The following is a 20,205-nucleotide window of genomic DNA, read 5'->3' on the forward strand; positions in this document are numbered from 1 at the left end:
TTTTCGTAACATTGTGTGCAGTTGATTTAAATTTAAGAATTGCAAAAAAAAGGGACATGCATTAGCTCCAATGGTCATCTATACGACTCCCTTCGATCGTCCGATAACATAATCATGTACCACATTATACCACCCCAAGACAAAATTTAAAGAGGAGATAAACTATATTTTCTTGATGGCTTATGCAACTTATTTTTGAGAAAACATTGCATACGGATTCCATGGCCATCTTAATGGCAAGACAAATGTTGATTAACTCAAGTACTTCTCCAACTTGTCCATTTCTTCTGGACTTCCGATGAAAAGAGGTGCCCGTTGATGAATCTGCGGATATATAAGTAATATGTTCTGCTCAGTAATTAATTAATTTCTTCACTCAAATTTCTTGCTAATTTATTTACGAGTATAAATCTTACTACCAAAATTTTGTGCTAGCTAGCTAGCAATTGTTATACCTCATCCGGTTTGATATCAAGTATTCTGCAACGACCATCAGACGCCTTGCCTCCGGCTTGTTCAACCAAGTAGCTCATGGGTGCGCACTCATACAAGAGCCTCAGATTCCCTTGTTTCCTTTTTGTGTTGCTTGGGTTACCATATATCCCACCGCACAGCAGCATCCGATGAACTTCACCAACAAGACACCCAATATACCTGCCAGCATATTGTTTCTTCTTTGTGTCCTTGATATCATCAATATATTTCTTCAGTTTATCATCCCACAGCTCGTAATTAGCTTCGTTGAATGAGTATATTTTCCCCGACTTTGGCATCTGAATGTTCTTGTGTGTCAGTACAAACTCGCCGTACATCGGGTCCAATGTGAACGCGAAAACTCCATTCCCGATTGAGAGTGTAAAGACCACCATGGTTGAATACATGCAGTAACCGGCTGCCAACAGATTGCTGCCAGGTTGACACGCACTCACCACACATTTCTGCTCCTTTTTCCCAAGCTTCTGATCAGAGTGATCTTCTTCATCATCATCCTCGTCGTCATAATCAACAAGGCACGGCTCTTGATCGTCAGGACTGTAAATTCCGAATATGGAACCAGTAGTTAAACCGGTGTCGATGTTGGAGGAACCATCGATAGGGTCAAACACAACGGTATAGTTACCAGAATAAGTTTCTTCGATCGCAATCGGGACATCTTCTTCCTCGGAGGCTATAATGCCAGTACGTCCAGTGGATCTCAAGCAGTTACAGAACACCTGGTTGGCAATGAAATCAAGCTTTCTCTGGTCTTCACCTTGGATGTTGATGAATCCCTGAGAACCAGTGAGGTTGGAGAGTGTAGCTCTCTGAAGCAGGGAAGTGATTTGTTTGCAAGCAAGGGAAATGCTGGAGAGGACAATCGCAAGCTCGGAATCGATGTTTCCTTGTCGTTCTTGATTCAATAACCAGGTAGTCAGGGTTTCAATTTCGAATGCATTACTAGTAGTTCCCTTTTCCTGCTGCTTGTTATTGGCACGCCTAGTCTCCGATCCCTGCTCATTCACCGAAACTGCTATACAACCACATTGGTGTCTGCTAGTCCTATTGTTGACGTAATGGCAAGACTTAGTAATGCCGCTGCTAGTAAAGAAACCGGCCTGCGGCTGCTGAAGCAGCAGTGATGATGAAAATGCTATTGGAGTTGCTCCAGCAGTACTCATTATCATCATCACTATCTTTTTTTTTGGTTAATTTTCAGTTTGTAAGGCTGGTGGTGAAGATAGATGGTGGTAGGTCCTATACTTATCCTCTACTGTCTTTTAACTTCACCGAATGAATGGACACGGTTGAGTCAGATTATGATCAGTAAAATAAATGTTTTCTGAGACGAACATATCGGTTTGTGATTACTAGCTAAGTTGCATTAAGTACATGGCGAATTGATTTTTTTGATAAATTAACACAAGTGGTTATTATATGGAGAATATCTCTGGATCTTAGTATATTATTAATTGTGATACCAATTACAAAACAAAATATCTCTGGAGAAGGAAAAAATAAATTTTCAGAAATGAAGGCCAGTTATTAGACATATCATTTCCTTGAATTCATCACTAAAACTGATTAACTTGAGAATTTATCATGTCGTTGGCGATGGTAAGATCATGTCTATGATGATCATTCAGCAGCCAAGTACTTCTCCAATTTATCCACCTCGTCCACGCTTCCAATGTACAATGGAACACGCTGATGAATCTGCAAAAAACATATGTATGCATAAATAGATGAGAACGGTAAATAAAAAGGGATTCATGAATTACTACAGGTCTCAGTGGTATGCTGCAGATGCACTCACCTCTGTTGGTTGGATATCCAGAACTCTCTGGTGTCCGTCAGAACCTTTACCACCAGCTTGTTCAGCCAAGTAGCTCATAGGTGCACACTCGTACAAGAGCCTGAGCTTCCCATTCTTGCTCATACTGTCTCTTGGGTAACCGTATATCCCTCCATAAAGCAATGTCCTATGGAAATCACCTACAAGACTACCAATGTAACGAGCTGAATACGGCTTTGGATCTGGGATTTTGAGGTCATCAATGTACTTCTTTAGCTTGTCGTCCCACATTTGGTAGTTGCCTTCGTTGAAAGAGTAGATTTTCCTGGATTTGGGGATCTGCACTTTCTCTTGAGTCAGCACAAACTCACCGTACATGGGATCCAACGTGAAGGAGTAGACACCTTTCCCGACGGACAACACAAAAATCACAGAGCTCGAGTACATGCAGTATCCTGCGGCCAACAGGTTGGTCCCTGGTTGGCATACGCTCACTATGCACTTCTGTTTCTCTTGGTCCAGCTGCATTGGAGAATTTTTGGTTAGCTATGAAAACCAGGATTGTCAGATTTCTAAATGAAAGCGTTTGCATATACGTACAGAGGATACATCATCCCCGAAATCAGCAAGACATTCGTCGTTGGGATGGTATATCCCAAAGATGGATCCAGTTGATACAGCAGCGTCGATATTGGATGAGCCGTCAAGGGGATCAAATACAACAATGTAGTTCCCTGAGTAACTCTCTTCCACTGCAACAGGTACATCCTCTTCCTCTGAAGCTATAATCCCTGTTCTTCCACTTGATCTCAAACAGCTTGAGAACACCTAAACCACATTCATGCATCTATGTAAGAAATTATACATGCTACATGACAATAAATGCAATGCAAACTAGGGAATTGGATTTCTAATGGTGTGGTAATAAAATCATTCGAGTATAAGCAAGACTAATTTCCAACAAGCGGCCCAAAATTTCACAATGGATTCATTGAGTTTAGTAAATACCTCATTGGAGATAACATCGAGCTTCTTCTGGTCTTCGCCTTGAATGTTAACGGCACCTTGACCTCCAGTGAGGTTAGAAATGCTGGCTCTCTGTACCAAAGAAGCAATCTGTTTACAAGCCATGGAAATACTAGACAGCACAACAGTAAGCTCCGCGTCGATATTCCCAGATTTCTCTTGGTCCAATAACCAACTTGTTAAAGTCACTATGTCATACTTGCTCCTTTTCGGGGTTACCGTTGCAGTCTCAGATATTGTTGTCCCAACTGCGGCACACCTGACTTCATTACTGAGTGATAATTTCCTGGTGCTGCTGATTGGGGTTGTCGACTGCTTAGAGACGTCAAAGAGTACTCGAGCAGAGGAAGATGCATATGACGATGAGGAACGGTGAGCAGAGGTAGTAGTGCTAGAGAATAGAAGCTGATGAGAAGCTGTTGCTGCAACTGATCCAACCATAGCTAGAGAATTACTTGTGAATCAACTGATACTTTCTCCAATGATTACGACGAAGAATTTCTTTATAGAATATTATTACAGAGTTTGTGTTTTGAGTCGGAAGAAGAAGAGATTGGCTTAGGATTGTCATGTGAGGTCAGTAAGAGTTTTTAGTCTGAGATGTATGTCATTTGGTCCCACTTATCTCCTTTCACTTGTGTCCTTAAGATGATGACTTAGAAAACAATTGGTGTAACAGGAAAAAGTATATGAAGCTTCACAGTTTTTTCTACTCCAACACACCAGCTGGTAAAATGTTTATTTTGCTGTAGGGCATTCAGCGGATTTATTTCGTTTGGCGTAAGACAACCCACGACCTGGCTCAACAAACAATGTGCCTGTAAAAGAAGTTTCCGGTGAAGAAATTCTCTGGGAAACTGCCCATAGTAACAAACAAGTGTCCAAGTATCATTTTCCAGACCAAAGGATACCTGATTATTTTGGCGCATATTGACTTAATTTGACTTATATTGACTTTATTACAAGATGCAATGATGGAAGCATGGAAACAGAAGGGCAGCAATTGCAGGTCATTACCAGGGAGAACAGACAACGGTTTCAAGAAGAAATATTGGAACTCAATCCCCTCAGTGTTACCAATACTAATTGCTGCCACTACAATAGAAATCTTAGGAGACGATGCCATTTTGAGAAGAAACTCTATCATGTGAACCCGACAAAGAATTGTGAACTTGAAAGGAAATGATGTTAACTCTGAGAATCAATCAAACAAATAAGAGGACGGGGAGAATATTACAGGGAGGGGTATCGTTGCGGTGATGCAGTAAAAGGAAAACCAGCACCAGGTGTTAGTGCATTTAGCCTCTGTAATCATCTGGGTGGCTGTGTTTTGCCAATAAAAGTCCCAATGCTTCTGGTTCAACCTTATAACCACATGATGTTGGCAATGCGAGCTGCTAGCCAGTGCCTTCTAAATGTGAGTGTGGTTGTTGCACTGGTGCTCAAAGTGGTGGGGATGATGAGTGGAGTTCTTTTTTGGGGACAGTTTGTTGAACCCCCACCTTTCTCGAGCCATGACTGAAGTTTTATCTGCAGTAGATCATTCAATCAGACGCTTAGAATCTTCACATAGTTAACTAGAATAAGGATTTAAAAGGTATAGAACTGCATTGTGACAAGTGATCTAAAAGTTACAGAACTGACCTCACTGCTTTTTCCTTCCACCTTCGTGACGTTCAATTCACATTAACTACATGACTGCCTTTGCTTTCTGTCTCCTTAGTCTACAGTCCACAGAACTACAACAGCATTCTGTTTCGACAACCCTCCTTGTTGAAAATGTCTCAAAACTGAGAAGGCGAGACCTGCAGTAAACAAAAAAGATGCTCCGAAGCTCAGGTCAATAAGAAATTTATGCAAAATACAGTAAACAGAGAACTTGAGTTAAGAATATTTACCTTTCAGAATTGCATTTAATCAGACAGGAATAGGTATTAGCTGCTACTTCAGCAGTATTGGGCTGTGTAAGTGTCCGATAGTTGTGTACCAACTCTGCCAACTTTTAGTTGTTTGCTTCATCCCTGCATAAGAAATCATGGAGACCATCAAAAGCAGCAGAGACATTTTCATCTTCGCGCATCATGTAGTAACTAGAATGAAAACACTGAGAAAGAAACCAATACTAGAGATCAGAAGAAGAGAACATCATAACCATCAACCATAGACAGCAATTCAGCTGGTGAAGACATATAAAGATTCCAAACCACATTGTTTTCTAAAACATGATAGGAATTAAGAAATAAGAGTAAGAAAAGAGACAAGTGACAGAACATTCTGATTTAACTACTCAGAGATTTCATCGAGAACCAAATAGGTCTAAAAGCTCAATCCACATACCGTATATCATTGCAATCAAATAAAAATCCATTTCTAACCCAAAATCCTACCAAAACTGGAAATGAATATTAATAGAAAATTTATTAGCAATGTACTTACCAAACAACGGAATTCCCAGCGACCAATCTATTAAGTATCATTCTGCAGTTCATCTGAGTCGATTTCTAATCAGTGTTTGCTCATAATTCAACACCTGCAAGCATCAGCAATTCAACATTATTAAACCATGGTCTTTGTTAAGCTGAAATGTCCAAACATACGCTTCCAATAATACCTGTCTGCAATCTGTAAGAGTCATGGCCTGAAAGTGCCCTGGCATCAGTGGACGCTGCTTCTCCTTTACCACTCCATTGGATCTGGTGAAGCTGAAAAATATTCAAACATCATAAATGCAAATGACAATTGATCAGCTTCGAAAAGAAAAGATATCATTTAAGTTACTCTACTGCATATTGCTACTTCAGTGAATTGAACAGCTTAGGGCTCTTTAGTCGGTTAAAATGCTGTAGACGAAATAATTTTCAAGAGAAAGACGTAGTGAAAAAAAGGACAAATGACGCATAAAGCATAGAATAACTGAGGCTTTCCACGGCCGGATTCACCATAAGATTCATTAGGTGATCAGGTCTCAGTTCCTCTTGTTACAAGCAGGACTGTGTAAGTTCAATAAATATCGAAACACAACAATCAAGAGTCATAATCTACTGGTATTACCTTCAAAAACCGTGTTGAGTACTCTTGATTGTGATGTTATCTGAACGATCTCATGCATTCTTGGATGAAATTAACTAGCACTAGAAAAACCCAGCAGAACCAACTTGACGCTCCATAGTATTCATACGGCACCAAAAGCCAGGGGCTAGGACCACGGGGTTCAGATGACACCAAATGCCATGGCCAGGACTATGACTTTCAGACGTCACCAAATCCCACGGGACAGGACCATGGCTTTCAGAAGACACCAAATGCCATGCGCTGTCTGTCAAAAAATTCCAAAGACAAATAAATGTCTCAAAACCGATGAAGAAAGAGCAAGTTCAATAAATATTGAAACACAACAATCTAGAGTCATAATGTAGTGGTATTACCTTCAAAAACCATGTTGAGTTCTTTTTATCGTGATGTTATCTGAATGATCTCCTGCATTCTTGGATGAAGTTGACTAGCACTAGAAAAACCCAGCGGAACCAACTTGACGCTCCATAGTATTCAGACGGCACCAAACGCCAGGGGCTAAGACCATGGGGTTCAGACGACACCAAATGCCATCGCCGGGACAATGACTTTCAGACATCACCAAATCCCACAGGATAGGACCATGGCTTTCAGAAGACACCAACTACCATGCGCTGTCTGTCAAAAATTCCAAAGACAAATAAATGTCTCAAAACGATGAATAAAAAGCAAGCATACGACAACGACAACCAATCCTTTGGCCCAAAAACATTTCAGTGAAGCTGAAAAATATTCATCAACTTTGATAAGAAAAACTATCAAATAAAATTACTCTACTTCACTACTGCATATTAACTCAGTTAACTGATCAGCTTAGGGTGCTCTATTTGGTTAGAATGCTCTAGACGCACTAATTTTCAAGAGAACGGTGTAATGAAAAGAAGTCAAAATCTTAATTGACAAGTGACGCACAATGTGTAACACAATTGGGGATTTCCAGAGCAGAATTAAGCGTAAGATTCAGGACTGATCAGGTCTCAGTTCATTCTATTACATGCTTGAACATGTAACTTCAACAAATATCGGAATACAACAATCTAGAATCATGATCTAGTGTGGTATTATTACCTTCGGAACTATGTCAAGTTCTCTTGACCATGATGTTATCTGAATGTTCTCAAGCCTTTGTCGATGAAGTTGACTAGCACTAGTAGAACCAATGAAAACAACCTCACGCCCATAGAATTCAGATGACACCAAATGCCACGGGTTAAGACAATGAGGTTCAGACGACACCAAACGCCACGGGCTAGGACCAAATACCACGCACTAGGACCATAGGGTTCAGACAACACCGAATACCACAGGCTAGGACCATGGCATTCAGATGTCACCAAACCCCACTGACTAGAACCATGGCTTTCAGACGTCACCAAATCGCAGGGGCTAGGACCATGGCTTTCAGAAGTCACCAAACACCATGCGCTGCCTGTAAAAATAGCAAAAAATTAAGATTTACTTGCAGCAGATACTCTGATTTTAATAATACAATGTGCTGACTGTCAAAAAAAAAAAAATCCCAAAGAGAAGTCTAAAAAACTATGAAGATTAGAGATTAAAAAATGGATCAAGAAACAGATACATACATGTTTCTTGTGGTTGGCTTGCATGGCTCTATGATACTCTCTCCAGCTTTAGCAATCTAAGGAGCTTTGTCCTAACAGAGATGAAAATTCCGAGTCAGCCAACAAATTAGGGAACCAAATAGAAGCATAATATCGAGTGATAAATCAGGAGTCATTTGAAGGAGTAGATCTATGAAGATAACTTACATCAGAGACTGATTTGACTAGTAGGCTTGTGAGTTTGCCTCTCTATCCTTGGCTGATGCTGATATAAAAAAATTTGAAAAACAACAAAATCATAAAAATTAGAATCTAAAACTCAACCGATCTTTAAATACACAAATCATAACGAAAAAAATCTAGAAAACCCGGAAATCAAATACTCACACTTAGAATCATGAGTGCTAAGCTCACTGTTAAAACCTGTTAAACAAAATAACAGAGTCAGAACCAATTTCACTGATAATAATGAATCAAACGCATACTAGAACACAATTTCACAGCAAGATATACTCACTTGTTCGCCCCATAAATAAAACACACACTATTTAGGTAGACTCGTCTCCGATTTAGCTCGTGAAATACAATACTCAGATCTTTGATTTTGGCTCCTTTAATCACTTTAAATTTAGGATTTTCAGAGAATGAAAACCCTAGAAATGATTTAATCGAAAATTTGGGGATGATTTTTGTTGAGATCCAATAATCTAGAGTGTGTGTGAGAGAGAAAGTGATGTGCGGAGGTATCTAGGAGAAGAGAAGGTTAGATCTGTGCTCTAAAGATTTGTGGTCTTGAGCGGGAGATTGCGGAAGCAAAGATAAATTTCAAATTTCGCACAAAGAGAGAGAGACGGACAGAGTGATGATTATACATTTGATTTGACTGATCCAACTCAAGGACTGCAGTCACTCAACCTTATCTTCATTTGACTAGGCTTTTATTTATATTTTTCTTTTTCATTTTTTTTTTCTCAAACGCCAGACCCAACACCGCTGTACAACTATTCTACTAGAAACTTTTACGGCGGCGGAGATTGAACCTCTGATTTCTTTCTTATTGGAATTGATGGGATACCACTGAGCTATGCTTTTGGACCCAATTTTTTTTTCTCTTCTTTTTTCTCCACAATTGATGGTCCACTTAAAAAGGAAAAAGGATAAATATCTTTATATTCCTTGTTTTTCTTTTCTCTGTAAAAATGTCCCTAAAGGCTATAATTTAAGGCTTTTTTTTCTTTTTTATAACAAAGATAGTTTATTAAGTAGGCAGTTCTAGGCACGATGCCAATCACCAAGTGGTCTGATGGTTGACATGCTCCCTCTCACTGCGGAAGTAGGGGTTCGAACCCTGTAATTGTCAAAATCTTTCTCATTTAAAGAGTTTGGATGTGGTTTAGGGTATCAAAAAAATAAAACTAATAGTTCTAGGCACTACAAGCCTATGTAACAGAGAGGAAAACCATGGAGAATAATGAAAAATAATTAGTACTTTACTAATGTTATAAACCATTGTTTATTTACTAAGATGCCTTCTGTGTCTAAGTTTAGAATTTACATATCTTGTACACCAAGTCTTTTATCTATATACATAAAAGCTTAAATATTGTATTCTATACACACATTAAGGCTGAGTGTAATGGGAGAGGGAAGGTATGGGTTGTACAGTAGTGACACGTCACGTTGAAGCTGGGACTGAGTGTAGTGATTGGGGAGGTAACTTGGATTTGGGCGTTGAAAGAAGACTCACCTGGGCGAGGTAAGGACCTAGCCTGCCAGAAAAAGTGAAAAGTGAGGATGTGTGGTTCAAACAAAACATGTGAATCACTAGTTTATTTCCAAAACTTGTTGATAAGTTGCAGTGACCACTTTTCATTACCCCTAATCAAATTATTGAATTACTCTAGCACTTGATTTCTAAAGGGTCTGAATATATAAAAATCAAGACAAAGGCAATTAAGGCTTAAAGAAACCGTCTTTTAAATAAGAGCGAGGATCGTTTCTGAGTTTTAATTTAACTACACAAAAAGTACCCAACAACAACCGCGGGCTCGACAAGAAATGAGACACTTCACGTCTTTCCTCGTAACGACTTACTTCCTCCCCTTAACGGCGGGAATACAGTCTCATCTATGATAAGACATTATCAGTACAGACTTTTAAATGTCTTATGAACCGAAACCAACATATATAGCTAGGTGACGCTATGGACCAAACACGTAAATACGGGATGTAAGGTCGCTTCCCAAAATGAATATTGATGGTAAACAGTTGGTCGAGAAATCAACCAAAGATGCTTAAATAAAGGACTCAACTATACCGGGTTGAGTACGCACATGTGTCATTTAGTGCTCGACATAATACCAACTGAAGGCAAAGCATCAAATGGCTGTAAATTTACCACCAAGATAAATGGACTTAAACGGAAAGTCGAATAATGGATAGACAACCATAAGGTTTACACAAATGGTTTTGGCAATCACAACATTACGTGTTAATATAAACAAGAGACCATCAATTAGATGTCTCTATCAGTACAATAAAGTACTGAAAAATTGTCCATAATGCAGTGTGAATAAGCCCTATAATGCCACCTTAAATCCTCTCTAGGGATTAATGTCGGTGATTCAGCAACGGATTACTATAATGCAATTGTCAATGCCAGTTAAAGAGCCAAATGTCTTAGAGAAAGAACAACACGATTTACATCCTTATTTGACGGAAGCTTCAGGTGTTGTAAAAGATGTCCATGATCATTTTGTATCGTTCTACTCATCTTGGTAGGACTTAGTTGTCCAAACTTACCATGCCTAAGCATGAAAATTCAAGGTCATTAAACTGCTAATGACAATATGAAATTTGACTGTTCGAATTCCCCTGCGGCACACCTCATAAAATAGACCCTTACACTTCTTTACAACGTGCTTCTGGCACAAAAGAAAATTAAGTAATAAGTACTTCATAAAAATGCTCATTTATCATTTGAAGGTGGTAATGCCAAATATTTTCAAGACTCAACGGACTCTTCAGGAATCCGGAATAATACAAGGCGTTAATAATATTAGCCTTTATACCACTAGAATGATACACGCTCTTCCGAAGTCGTCTATCATATTAATTGAACCCGAAATGTTATTTTACATTTCGCAAAACCTCTACAAGGTTATAAAATGGTTCGAAAATATGTGATTGTTGTTTCGCCTGAATTTGAGACAGGTATCTTTATCGTTTGTATTTACACTGGATTGATTACTTCTGGAATCCACATTCTTTAGTACAAATAAACGAGAGAAAAATAATGAAGTCATCAACAAAAACATTTGGTGACCATGGGATACTTCCGGAACCCAAAATTTTATGGCTTATTCCTGGAACCCATAGACCACTTCTGGAGCCTAATATGGATTACTACAGGAAACCACAAATTACATGTTGGACTACTTCTGGAGTCGACAACATTTTATGGATTTCTTCTGAAATCCGGTATTTACAAAAATAAGCAAAGAAAATAAACAAAACTTAAAACAAATGATAAACATCAAAAAAAAAATATATATGGTACTAATACACAAATCTCCAACTTCGTCACCTTCAGGGTCAACAAAATATTAGTTTACAAGTGCACAAATAGATAATCTGTTTACGGCAAAGTTGCGTAGTTGGTCACTTCAAGGACCGCCGATAGGAACGGCTAGCACTTTTGCAACGGATCACTAGTGCTACTCGAGTGTTTAATTTAAATTCCATAAGCATAAAGAAGTAGACTAGGTAGGCAGAGACAGAAGACGGAGAATAGAATTTTATTCATTTCTCAAGTGTTTATTTTATCTATAATAAAGGCCGATCATGATATATATGTACCATCCCATGCATGCTGAGTAAGGACATGGGCTTGCCATGTGTCCAAACAGGTGTCCACTTAACAGTGATACTTATTACTAGATTAATGTTAATCCAAAAACAAATTAAGTTTGCTACTTGTACCTCGTGACCTTTGGTGGGTCTGCCACATATCTAGAAGGTTCGTTCTTATAACACTTCCCTTGGACGATCCACCATTCCAAAAATGATGTTTCATCTTGCTTCATCTTGGTCAAATCCAGTGGTACAAAATTCTAACAATGGACTTTGCCAGAAAAATTCCAATATGATAAAAATTGGTCAAAACAGCAGGAGTATAAAACTTGGAGCCTTTATTGTGGTGTTGGATGTCACGAATTTTCTCCCATCGGTGAAATTGTGTCAGCAAAACCATTTAGGGAAAACCTGAACTTAGAGTGAGGTCGTTCATCGTCATGAAATGCTTCCTCTGTCAAAATCGCGTCAGGAAAACCATTTAAGACAAAAACCTGAGCTTAGAATGAGGGTGGTCACCTCCACAAAATATTTTCTTTGACAAAACTGCGTCAAGAAAACCACTTGGGACAAAACCTGAACGCCCGCACCAGGAAAACCGCTTGGGGAAAAACCTGAGTGCTCAAAGTTCATAATAATGTTGACGCCGATGATGATATTGCCTCGTTAAAAACCTCGTCTGGAAAACCCCGTGGGACAAAAACATACCAGAGGAAAAGAGTACAACGGACGTCGCCCGATAATGATGCTGGACACGCATATGCTGCCTCGTTAAAACCTTGATAAGCAAAATCCATCGGGACAAAACCTTAGTGAAGGAAAGAGTACAGCGCCTTTAAGTTCATCCGATGATTCTACGAGTTTACTCCCCTGAAGCATGATTTCTTAAAGCGGTTGGTGGTGCAAATATTATATAGCTTTAAGAAAATTGTTTTATCATTTGCAGTTCATGGAGGATTTACTTCAAGTCGTTTGTAGGGTGCACAATCGCCATTGTACACCTCGTATTTAAATACTCTGTCTATTGCACACTAAATTCAGTTTGCCGCTTTAACTTCAGGCATAACAGTGATAGGACTTTTGTAAACTCATATATATTGTAGAATCAATTTAAGCCTCTAAAAGTGTAACCTGCAAAACAAAAGTTAGAAATACAAGATAATGCATGCATTATATTCGTGTATGGTACATCTGGACCATAAAATCAACGTACGTATTAGATAGATCGATCATTTCCCTCTTTCGGGAATCACATAGTAATAGTGTTAATTTTGTAGCACAACAGGTGTCATGAGTATCAAAATTGGATACTCTAGTCTATACATACATGTTATGTTAGCATAATCTCGAACTTCAGCTCGAGAAACTGTTTCACTTTTAAATGAGATCTCATATTTTGGTTCAAGCGTGGATTTTAGCGCTACTAAGGGCTCTTTAAGAAACCAAAAATGATATCATCAATTCATTCGGATTTTAACCTTATACCAAGAACATAAAACAAATACAAGGATTTCTCATGAATTTCTACTATGTGGTGATAATGATTCATTTCAATCCTAACATAGTTCATAAAGTCATGTATCTGCCTGAGTCAAAGACTCGAATCCTTCAGGGATTTATTACAACCACTAGTCATAACAAGATGCAATACGAGTCCCTCGGGGACTACCACGCTAAAGTGCATTTATATTAGGAGAATAATTTCGTTTTACTGAAACAATCCTGGGGTTTCAAAAGGAAAACCCCTAAATCGCATTTTGAACGATCATATTACTCTCTCTACGCTTCATTTCAAACACCAACCTGCGACATTCAGGCCTCACAATTTTACGGTGTGAGTCGGATCCGATCTTTTGCGCTTTTTGGAGAGATTACATACTCTACCTTAGTTTGATGGGAACAGGTCATATGCCTACCAATAGCAATGTCGATGTTCCTATGTAGAGGCGTACACAACCATTATTGTAAACAGTAATCAATAATCATATACAATCTAACACATTTTCTGGTGCATGCACATTCATGAAAATTTCATAGACTGGTACCAGTGCCACTTCAGGGGCATTATCATATCCTCATTTTAATGAGGTATAAGCTTAGAGAATGTGGATTATATTCCGATAATCTCCACGAGCACTATTTGTAGTCACTATCCAAGAGCACTACATATTAGAAAAGTGATTGAACTCTCTTTTAATAGGCATGCATATATGAGGCAGTTATTTAGGCCTCAAGCGTGTTTTAACACACGACTTGGTCACTACAAGATGCATGATTTAACCTGCTGTGACAACTCCTTGTGTCTGCATCCTCAAGCAAGTGACGAACAATACTTTCCCAGAGCTACTACGATTATTTGTTTTAATCATGAGTTATCTCCAACACCTCAATTTTATCAAATATCTTGGTGTGAGAAAACAAATGAGATGTTTCACGCCAATTCTAGTGGCATCCGAACTTTCTTTGATCAGAATAAAGCATAATCAGATAACCTATTTGATTGTCGACATCTCTTACTGCAACCTTTAGGTGATGCCTGTCATATCCATGACTTCAAAGTAAAGTCTTTAAATTTGTTGACATAATACGCGTCATTTTTAGATGACAGACTTTCTCCCCCTGATTAAGGAGGGAGAACATTTTTAGGTTATCAACATAATTTGTAGCATCCTGTTGTGGTGACTGTTCTCCCCTGATTAAAATGGAAGAACCTTAAAGGTTACAACCTTGGTCATGCCAACTTCTGGTGGCGGGTTGTCATGCCAACTTTTGGTGGCATCTTATACTTCCTGATCATGGAGGAAATATTACTATCTCATTTCTGGAAACTTCTGGTTCCATAATTGCCTGATTTTCAAAGGAAATTCTACTCATGTTCGTTTCTGAGTTTTAATTTAACTACACAAAAAGTACCCAACAACAACTGCGGGTTCGACAAGAGATGAGACACTTCACGTCTTTCCTCGTAACGACTTACTTTCTCCCCTTAACGGCGGGAATACAGTCTCATCTATGATAATACATTATCAGTACAGACTTTTAAATGTCTTATGAACCGAAACCAACATATATAGCTAGGTGACGCTATGGACCAAACACGTAAATACGGGATGTAAGGTCGCTTCCCAAAATGAATATTGATGGTAAACAGTTGATCGAGAAATCAACCAAAGATGCTTAAATAAAGGACTCAACTATACCGGGTTGAGTACGCACATATGCCATTTAGTGCTCGACATAATACCAACTGAAGGCAAAGCATCAAATGCCTGTAAATTTACCACCAAGATAAATGGACTTAAGCGGAAAGTCGAATAATGGATAGACAACCATAAGGTTTACACAAATGGTTTTGGCAATCACAACATTACGTGTTAATATAAACAAGAGACCATCAATTAGATGTCTCTATCAGTACAATAAAGTACTGAAAAATTGTCCATAATGCAGTGTGAATAAGCCCTATAATGCCACCTTAAATCCTCTCTAGGGATTAATGTCGGTGATTCAGCAACGGATTACTATAATGCAATTGTCAATGCCAGTTAAAGAGCCAAATGTCTTAGAGAAAGAACAACACGATTTACATCCTTATTTGACGGAAGCTTCAGGTGTTGTAAAAGATGTCCATGATCATTTTGTATCGTTCTACTCATCTTGGTAGGACTTAGTTGTCCAAACTTACCATGCCTAAGAATGAAAATTCAAGGTCATTAAACTTCTAGCTAATGACAATATGGAATTTGACTGTTCGAATTCCCCTACGGCACACCTCATAAAATAGACCCTTACACTTCTTTACAACGTGCTTCTGGCACAAAAGAAAATTAAGTAATAAGTACTTCATAAAAATGCTCATTTATCATTTGAAGGTGGTAATGCCAAATATTTTCAAGACTCAACGGACTCTTCAGGAATCCGGAATAATACAAGGCGTTAATAATATTAGCCTTTATACCACTAGAATGATACACGCTCTTCCGAAGTCGTCTATCATATTAATTGAACCCGAAATATTATTTTACATTTCGCAAAACCTCTACAAGGTTATAAAATAGTTCGAAAGTATGTGATTGTTGTTTCGCCTGAATTTGAGACAGGTATCTTTATCGTTTGTATTTACACTGGATTGATTACTTCTGGAATCCACATTCTTTAGTACAAATAGACGAGAGAAAAATAATGGAGTCATCAACAAAAACATTTGGTGACCATGGGATACTTCCAGAACCCAAAATTTTATGGCTTATTCCTGGAACCCATAGACCACTTCTGGAGCCTAATATGGATTACTACAGGAAACCACAAATTACATGTTGGACTACTTCTGGAGTCGAAAACATTTTATGGATTTCTTCTGAAATCCGGTATTTACAAAAATAAGCAAAGAAAATAAACAAAACTTAAAACAAATGATAAACATAAAAAAAAATATATATGGTACTAATACACAAATATCCAACTTCGTCACCTTCAAGGTCAACAAAATATTAGTTTACAAATGCACAAATAGATAAACTGTTTACGGCAAAGTTGCGTAGTTGGTCACTTCAAGGACCGCCGATAGGAACGGCTAACACTTTTGTAACGGATCACTTATGGGACCAACGGGCTAGTGGAGCACACGTTTTGCACCCATATTGTGCCACATGATGTTCCATCTTCTGGTGGAACTATTTCAAAATTTCTGGAGATTATCAAAGCTGAGAAAATCAAATTTACGCCATCCTTCAGGGATGCAACAATTTCTCGCTTTACCGGCATTAAAACTGTAGTACCATAACAAAAAAAAGAAGAAGATAAAATGGAAAGTTATTATCAAAATTAACGGAGTTGCGATTCTCACCTTTCCAGACTTACTAGGAAATATAAATCAAAATATGTATCACGTTGACATATATATGCGCCTTAATTAGGATAAAGTTCGATTTAAATCGAAACTTTAATCCGGGATGGTATCCTGACTACAAAAATAATATAAGTAAGTATAAAGTTAAGATCATATTTAATGAACACAAAACAAAAAGAATTTGGGAAGGAAAAATAATAGTCTCTGCCAATGATAAATGTTGCTCCCGCTACATCTCTTCTAATCGATCAAACGAATACACCGCAGCTATCGTGCTGATAACGTTTTATAATCCGAATAATCCAACCGGTATTGTATGATATTATTGATTACAAAACTGTGAACCGGTATCATATATTAGTGCTACGTTTAATTTAAATTCCATAAGCATAAAGAAGTAGACTAGGTAGGCAGAGACAGAAGACGGAGAATAGAATTTTATTCATTTCTCAAGTGTTTATTTTATCTACAATAAAGGCCGATCATGATATATATATATACCATCCCATGAATGCTGAGTAAGGACATGAACTTGCCATGTGTCCAAACAGATGTCCACTTAACAGTGATATTTATCACTAGATTAATGTTAATCCAAAAACGGATTAAGTTTGCTACTTGTACCTCGTGACCTTTGGTGGGTCGGCCACATATCTAGAAGGTTCGTTCTTATAACATTATATGATTTCGTATCGCATTATAGTGTCCATGAGTATTTTACTGTTTGAGTCATTAGTTTTTCATACGATTCTACTTAGTTTCAAATCCATGACTAATGATTTACTTCGTTTTTTCATGATTCAACTGTTCATGGATGTTCCACGTAACTCAAGTTTCATGGGATGCGTCATGCGAGGACAAAAATATGAAGTCACACGGTAAGAAATAATGCAATTCGTATAGTTGCTTGAATATTTATCTTTCTTTTTGCTAATATTTCACAAGTGCTCAATTTATCGTGGCCAATGATGTCTATTCTTTTCTCACGGAGCATTCTTATGCAATATAATTTGTTTATTATCTCTTAGCGCCGACCATGTGTGGTCATCTTCTAGATTTATTTATTTTTGGTGCTACAGTTATTCATTGGTCAATCTTAAAAGTAGGTGATCATTATCAATATGACACGGGTGATCAACTTTCCTGAACATGTTGATTTTCCTTTCTTCTCTAATTCCTTCACTGAGAAAGAAAAAATAATTCATCGAAAGATAGTTTACGGTTTCTATTCTTTAATGAAATTGTGATCACCAAAAATTGATGTCATCACAATTTAATTATCTTTACGATAATTAGTCACGTGCATGGTTGAAAAATCTACGGCCAATTAAGTTTGGTATCTTCCTTTTTTGAAGGAAGATTATGTGATTTTTATATGTGGTTTCTATTCATTCGCAAGAAACCATCAGCCTGACACAAAGTGAATTTTTCTTTTTGCGATGACTAAAAAAACAATATTTGTTTTATTTTGTCGATATTGTAGCGTCCCAAAATTAAGCTACTTATTAATCTAAGAGATCAGTTAAAATAATGAGGCATTAAGACTCTAAATCCTATAATTAAATTCCAATTTAGAAATCTTATACAAAACTTAGCCCAAAATTAAAACCCATAACTCGAGCAAATGTAAATGAAGAATCTCTCAAGTTTTATTAGTAAAATAATGAATTTGTGAGTTACAGCAGAGTGTTCATGCCGAAAGTGATTCGTATGATTCACATCAACGCTAAACCTTTAAGTTAAGAAAACGAACATCTTCACGAGCACCAACTCTTCTGATAACTGAAAGATTGAAGTGGGAACGAGTCACTAACATACTTCACGGTTCTACTAGTGAAAATATTTGTACATCACTTACACACAACACAAAGCAGAAGATTACTCCAACTCATCTCGCCAGATATTGTGTCCATTTACAATATCTATAAAAGTTCCACCACCGGACGGATCTACGGAGATGAAATAAAGCAACCTAACATATGTCATCCCAACCTCGTGTCACTTAATGAAGGAGTAGATGCTAGAAAGACTTCAGTCTCAAATGATAGCATGAATCCAGGTACCATATGATATTTTCGTAGAATGCATACTCCTCATAAATTCTGATGCCACCATCTAAGTCTAAAATATATAAGAAGGTTTGATTATTATGGCTCGACCTCGCACAGCAGGTTCCCAATAGGTCCCATCCTACCATGAACCTAGAATTTCTTCCGGAGTCGAGATCATAGTAACCCAGTCGAACTATTAAGAATGAACAATCAAGCATGATATGCAAACGACCAATCTCCCCACATATATTCGATAGTTGGGGGCCTATTATTCTCCGCTACCCAGTGATACCCTGATGTGTCCGCAGGTACCCTCAAGGCAGAGAGTCATTCCCCCTATAGTAAAATAGGTATAAAATAGTAATATCAACCCACAACTGCCACCGGACAACTTCTAGGGTCTATGTAATCTGTAAGTTGCTTTGACCTATAATAATATTGGGTACCGATCTTCACCTACGTAAGAGTGCGTGGCCTTCCCCACCTATAAACGCTTAACGGGAATCCGTGGAGAACACGGACAATCCTCGCGAGGAGACTAGACAATGCATATATGCAACATACACAATCAATTGCACTCAAACATGGATTGCATAAGAACATATAGTTCCAATCAAACATGCTCAAAAATAATTTGACACATCATGCTCGTCATTTAAAGTAACTTAATGATTACAAGAGAGTTAAAAGAGTTCCCACCTGTTCTGAAGACAAGCCTCGCCTACCTCAAGATTCTCAATCCACACGTTCATCCTTGAATCGATCGTTGTTAATAACGACTAAATGTTAATTACACAAGCATTCTAAAGGTTAGCCAAAAATGCTCGCACAAGGCTCATAATATAATCTCATACAGTTCTCTAGTTATAAGTTTGAATTCTGCTGCAGAAACAATCAAATCCAAAACCTAACCTCTATGAATATGTTAAATCACCTATGAAATCCAAATCTGGATCAATCTATCTTTGTATCGAACCTTTATGAATCTGTTATTCACCTCTGGAAATTATATCTGGATCGATCGATTTCAAAACAATTCCACAGTAACCTGAAATAGAATTAAGTTGAAGAAACTAATAAATACAACAAATCCTCTCTGAAACTGTCAAATCGCCTCCAAAATTCATCTCAAACCTGCTCCCTGTTTTGAATTATGTTGAGATCCAAAATAATCGATTTACAAACCACGCTTTATTTGTATAAAATCGGTTTAAGGGTAATAGTGGAATTTTGAAAGTACAGAAAATCAGGTCTCAACTCGATTTTGGACTAACTCGTCCATATTTGGACTAAAACGCTTGGGATAGGGATTATTTGGACTAGATAATATTAGGCCTCAGATTTGTGGACTAAAACGTTCAAAGCCCACTAACTTTGGGACTAAAAGTCAATTTCTACTGATCTGTACGAGTGTGTAACAGTTGGATTGGCTGGCTGGACACTTTGTACTTATCGGGTTTTTTATGCCCATCAAATGAAAAGGGTATATCGGTATTTTTTGGAAAAGTTGAAACAGAA

General features: G+C 37.9%; 2 protein-coding genes across 2 annotated transcripts; both read right to left on the reverse strand.

Moving 5' to 3' along the window:
* Positions 1-1,696, reverse strand: LOC113344717 (fructose-1,6-bisphosphatase, chloroplastic-like). The gene is made up of 2 exons (XM_026588653.1): positions 456-1,696; positions 1-324 (listed from the first exon to the last, which is right to left on the reverse strand). Exons 1-2 carry the CDS (start codon positions 1,665-1,667, stop codon positions 253-255), a joined length of 1,284 nt encoding a protein of 427 aa, XP_026444438.1. The 5' UTR covers positions 1,668-1,696; the 3' UTR covers positions 1-252.
* Positions 1,697-1,909: 213 nt separating this feature from the next.
* LOC113344678 (fructose-1,6-bisphosphatase 1, chloroplastic-like) lies at positions 1,910-3,859 on the reverse strand. The gene is made up of 4 exons (XM_026588604.1): positions 3,281-3,859; positions 2,873-3,100; positions 2,294-2,794; positions 1,910-2,193 (listed from the first exon to the last, which is right to left on the reverse strand). The coding sequence occupies exons 1-4, from the start codon at positions 3,737-3,739 to the stop codon at positions 2,116-2,118; spliced, it is 1,266 nt and encodes a 421-aa protein (XP_026444389.1). The 5' UTR covers positions 3,740-3,859; the 3' UTR covers positions 1,910-2,115.
* Between the last annotated feature and the right edge of the window lie 16,346 nt (positions 3,860-20,205).

Source organism: Papaver somniferum, unplaced genomic scaffold, assembly GCF_003573695.1.
Source record: "Papaver somniferum cultivar HN1 unplaced genomic scaffold, ASM357369v1 unplaced-scaffold_79, whole genome shotgun sequence".
Lineage (NCBI taxonomy): Eukaryota > Viridiplantae > Streptophyta > Magnoliopsida > Ranunculales > Papaveraceae > Papaver > Papaver somniferum.

Bases quoted from the DNA above. Each gene is read 5' to 3' on its own strand.
- LOC113344717 (XM_026588653.1), bottom strand. From the start codon at position 1,667: ATGATGATAATGAGTACTGCTGGAGCAACTCCAATAGCATTTTCATCA. The intron at 325-455 runs GTATAACAATTG...ATATATCCGCAG, and splicing joins TTGATATCAAACCGGATGAG to ATTCATCAACGGGCACCTCT.
- LOC113344678 (XM_026588604.1), bottom strand. From the start codon at position 3,739: ATGGTTGGATCAGTTGCAGCAACAGCTTCTCATCAGCTTCTATTCTCT. The intron at 3,101-3,280 runs GTATTTACTAAA...AATGTGGTTTAG, and splicing joins TCGATGTTATCTCCAATGAG to GTGTTCTCAAGCTGTTTGAG. The intron at 2,795-2,872 runs GTACGTATATGC...TCTCCAATGCAG, and splicing joins TCGGGGATGATGTATCCTCT to CTGGACCAAGAGAAACAGAA.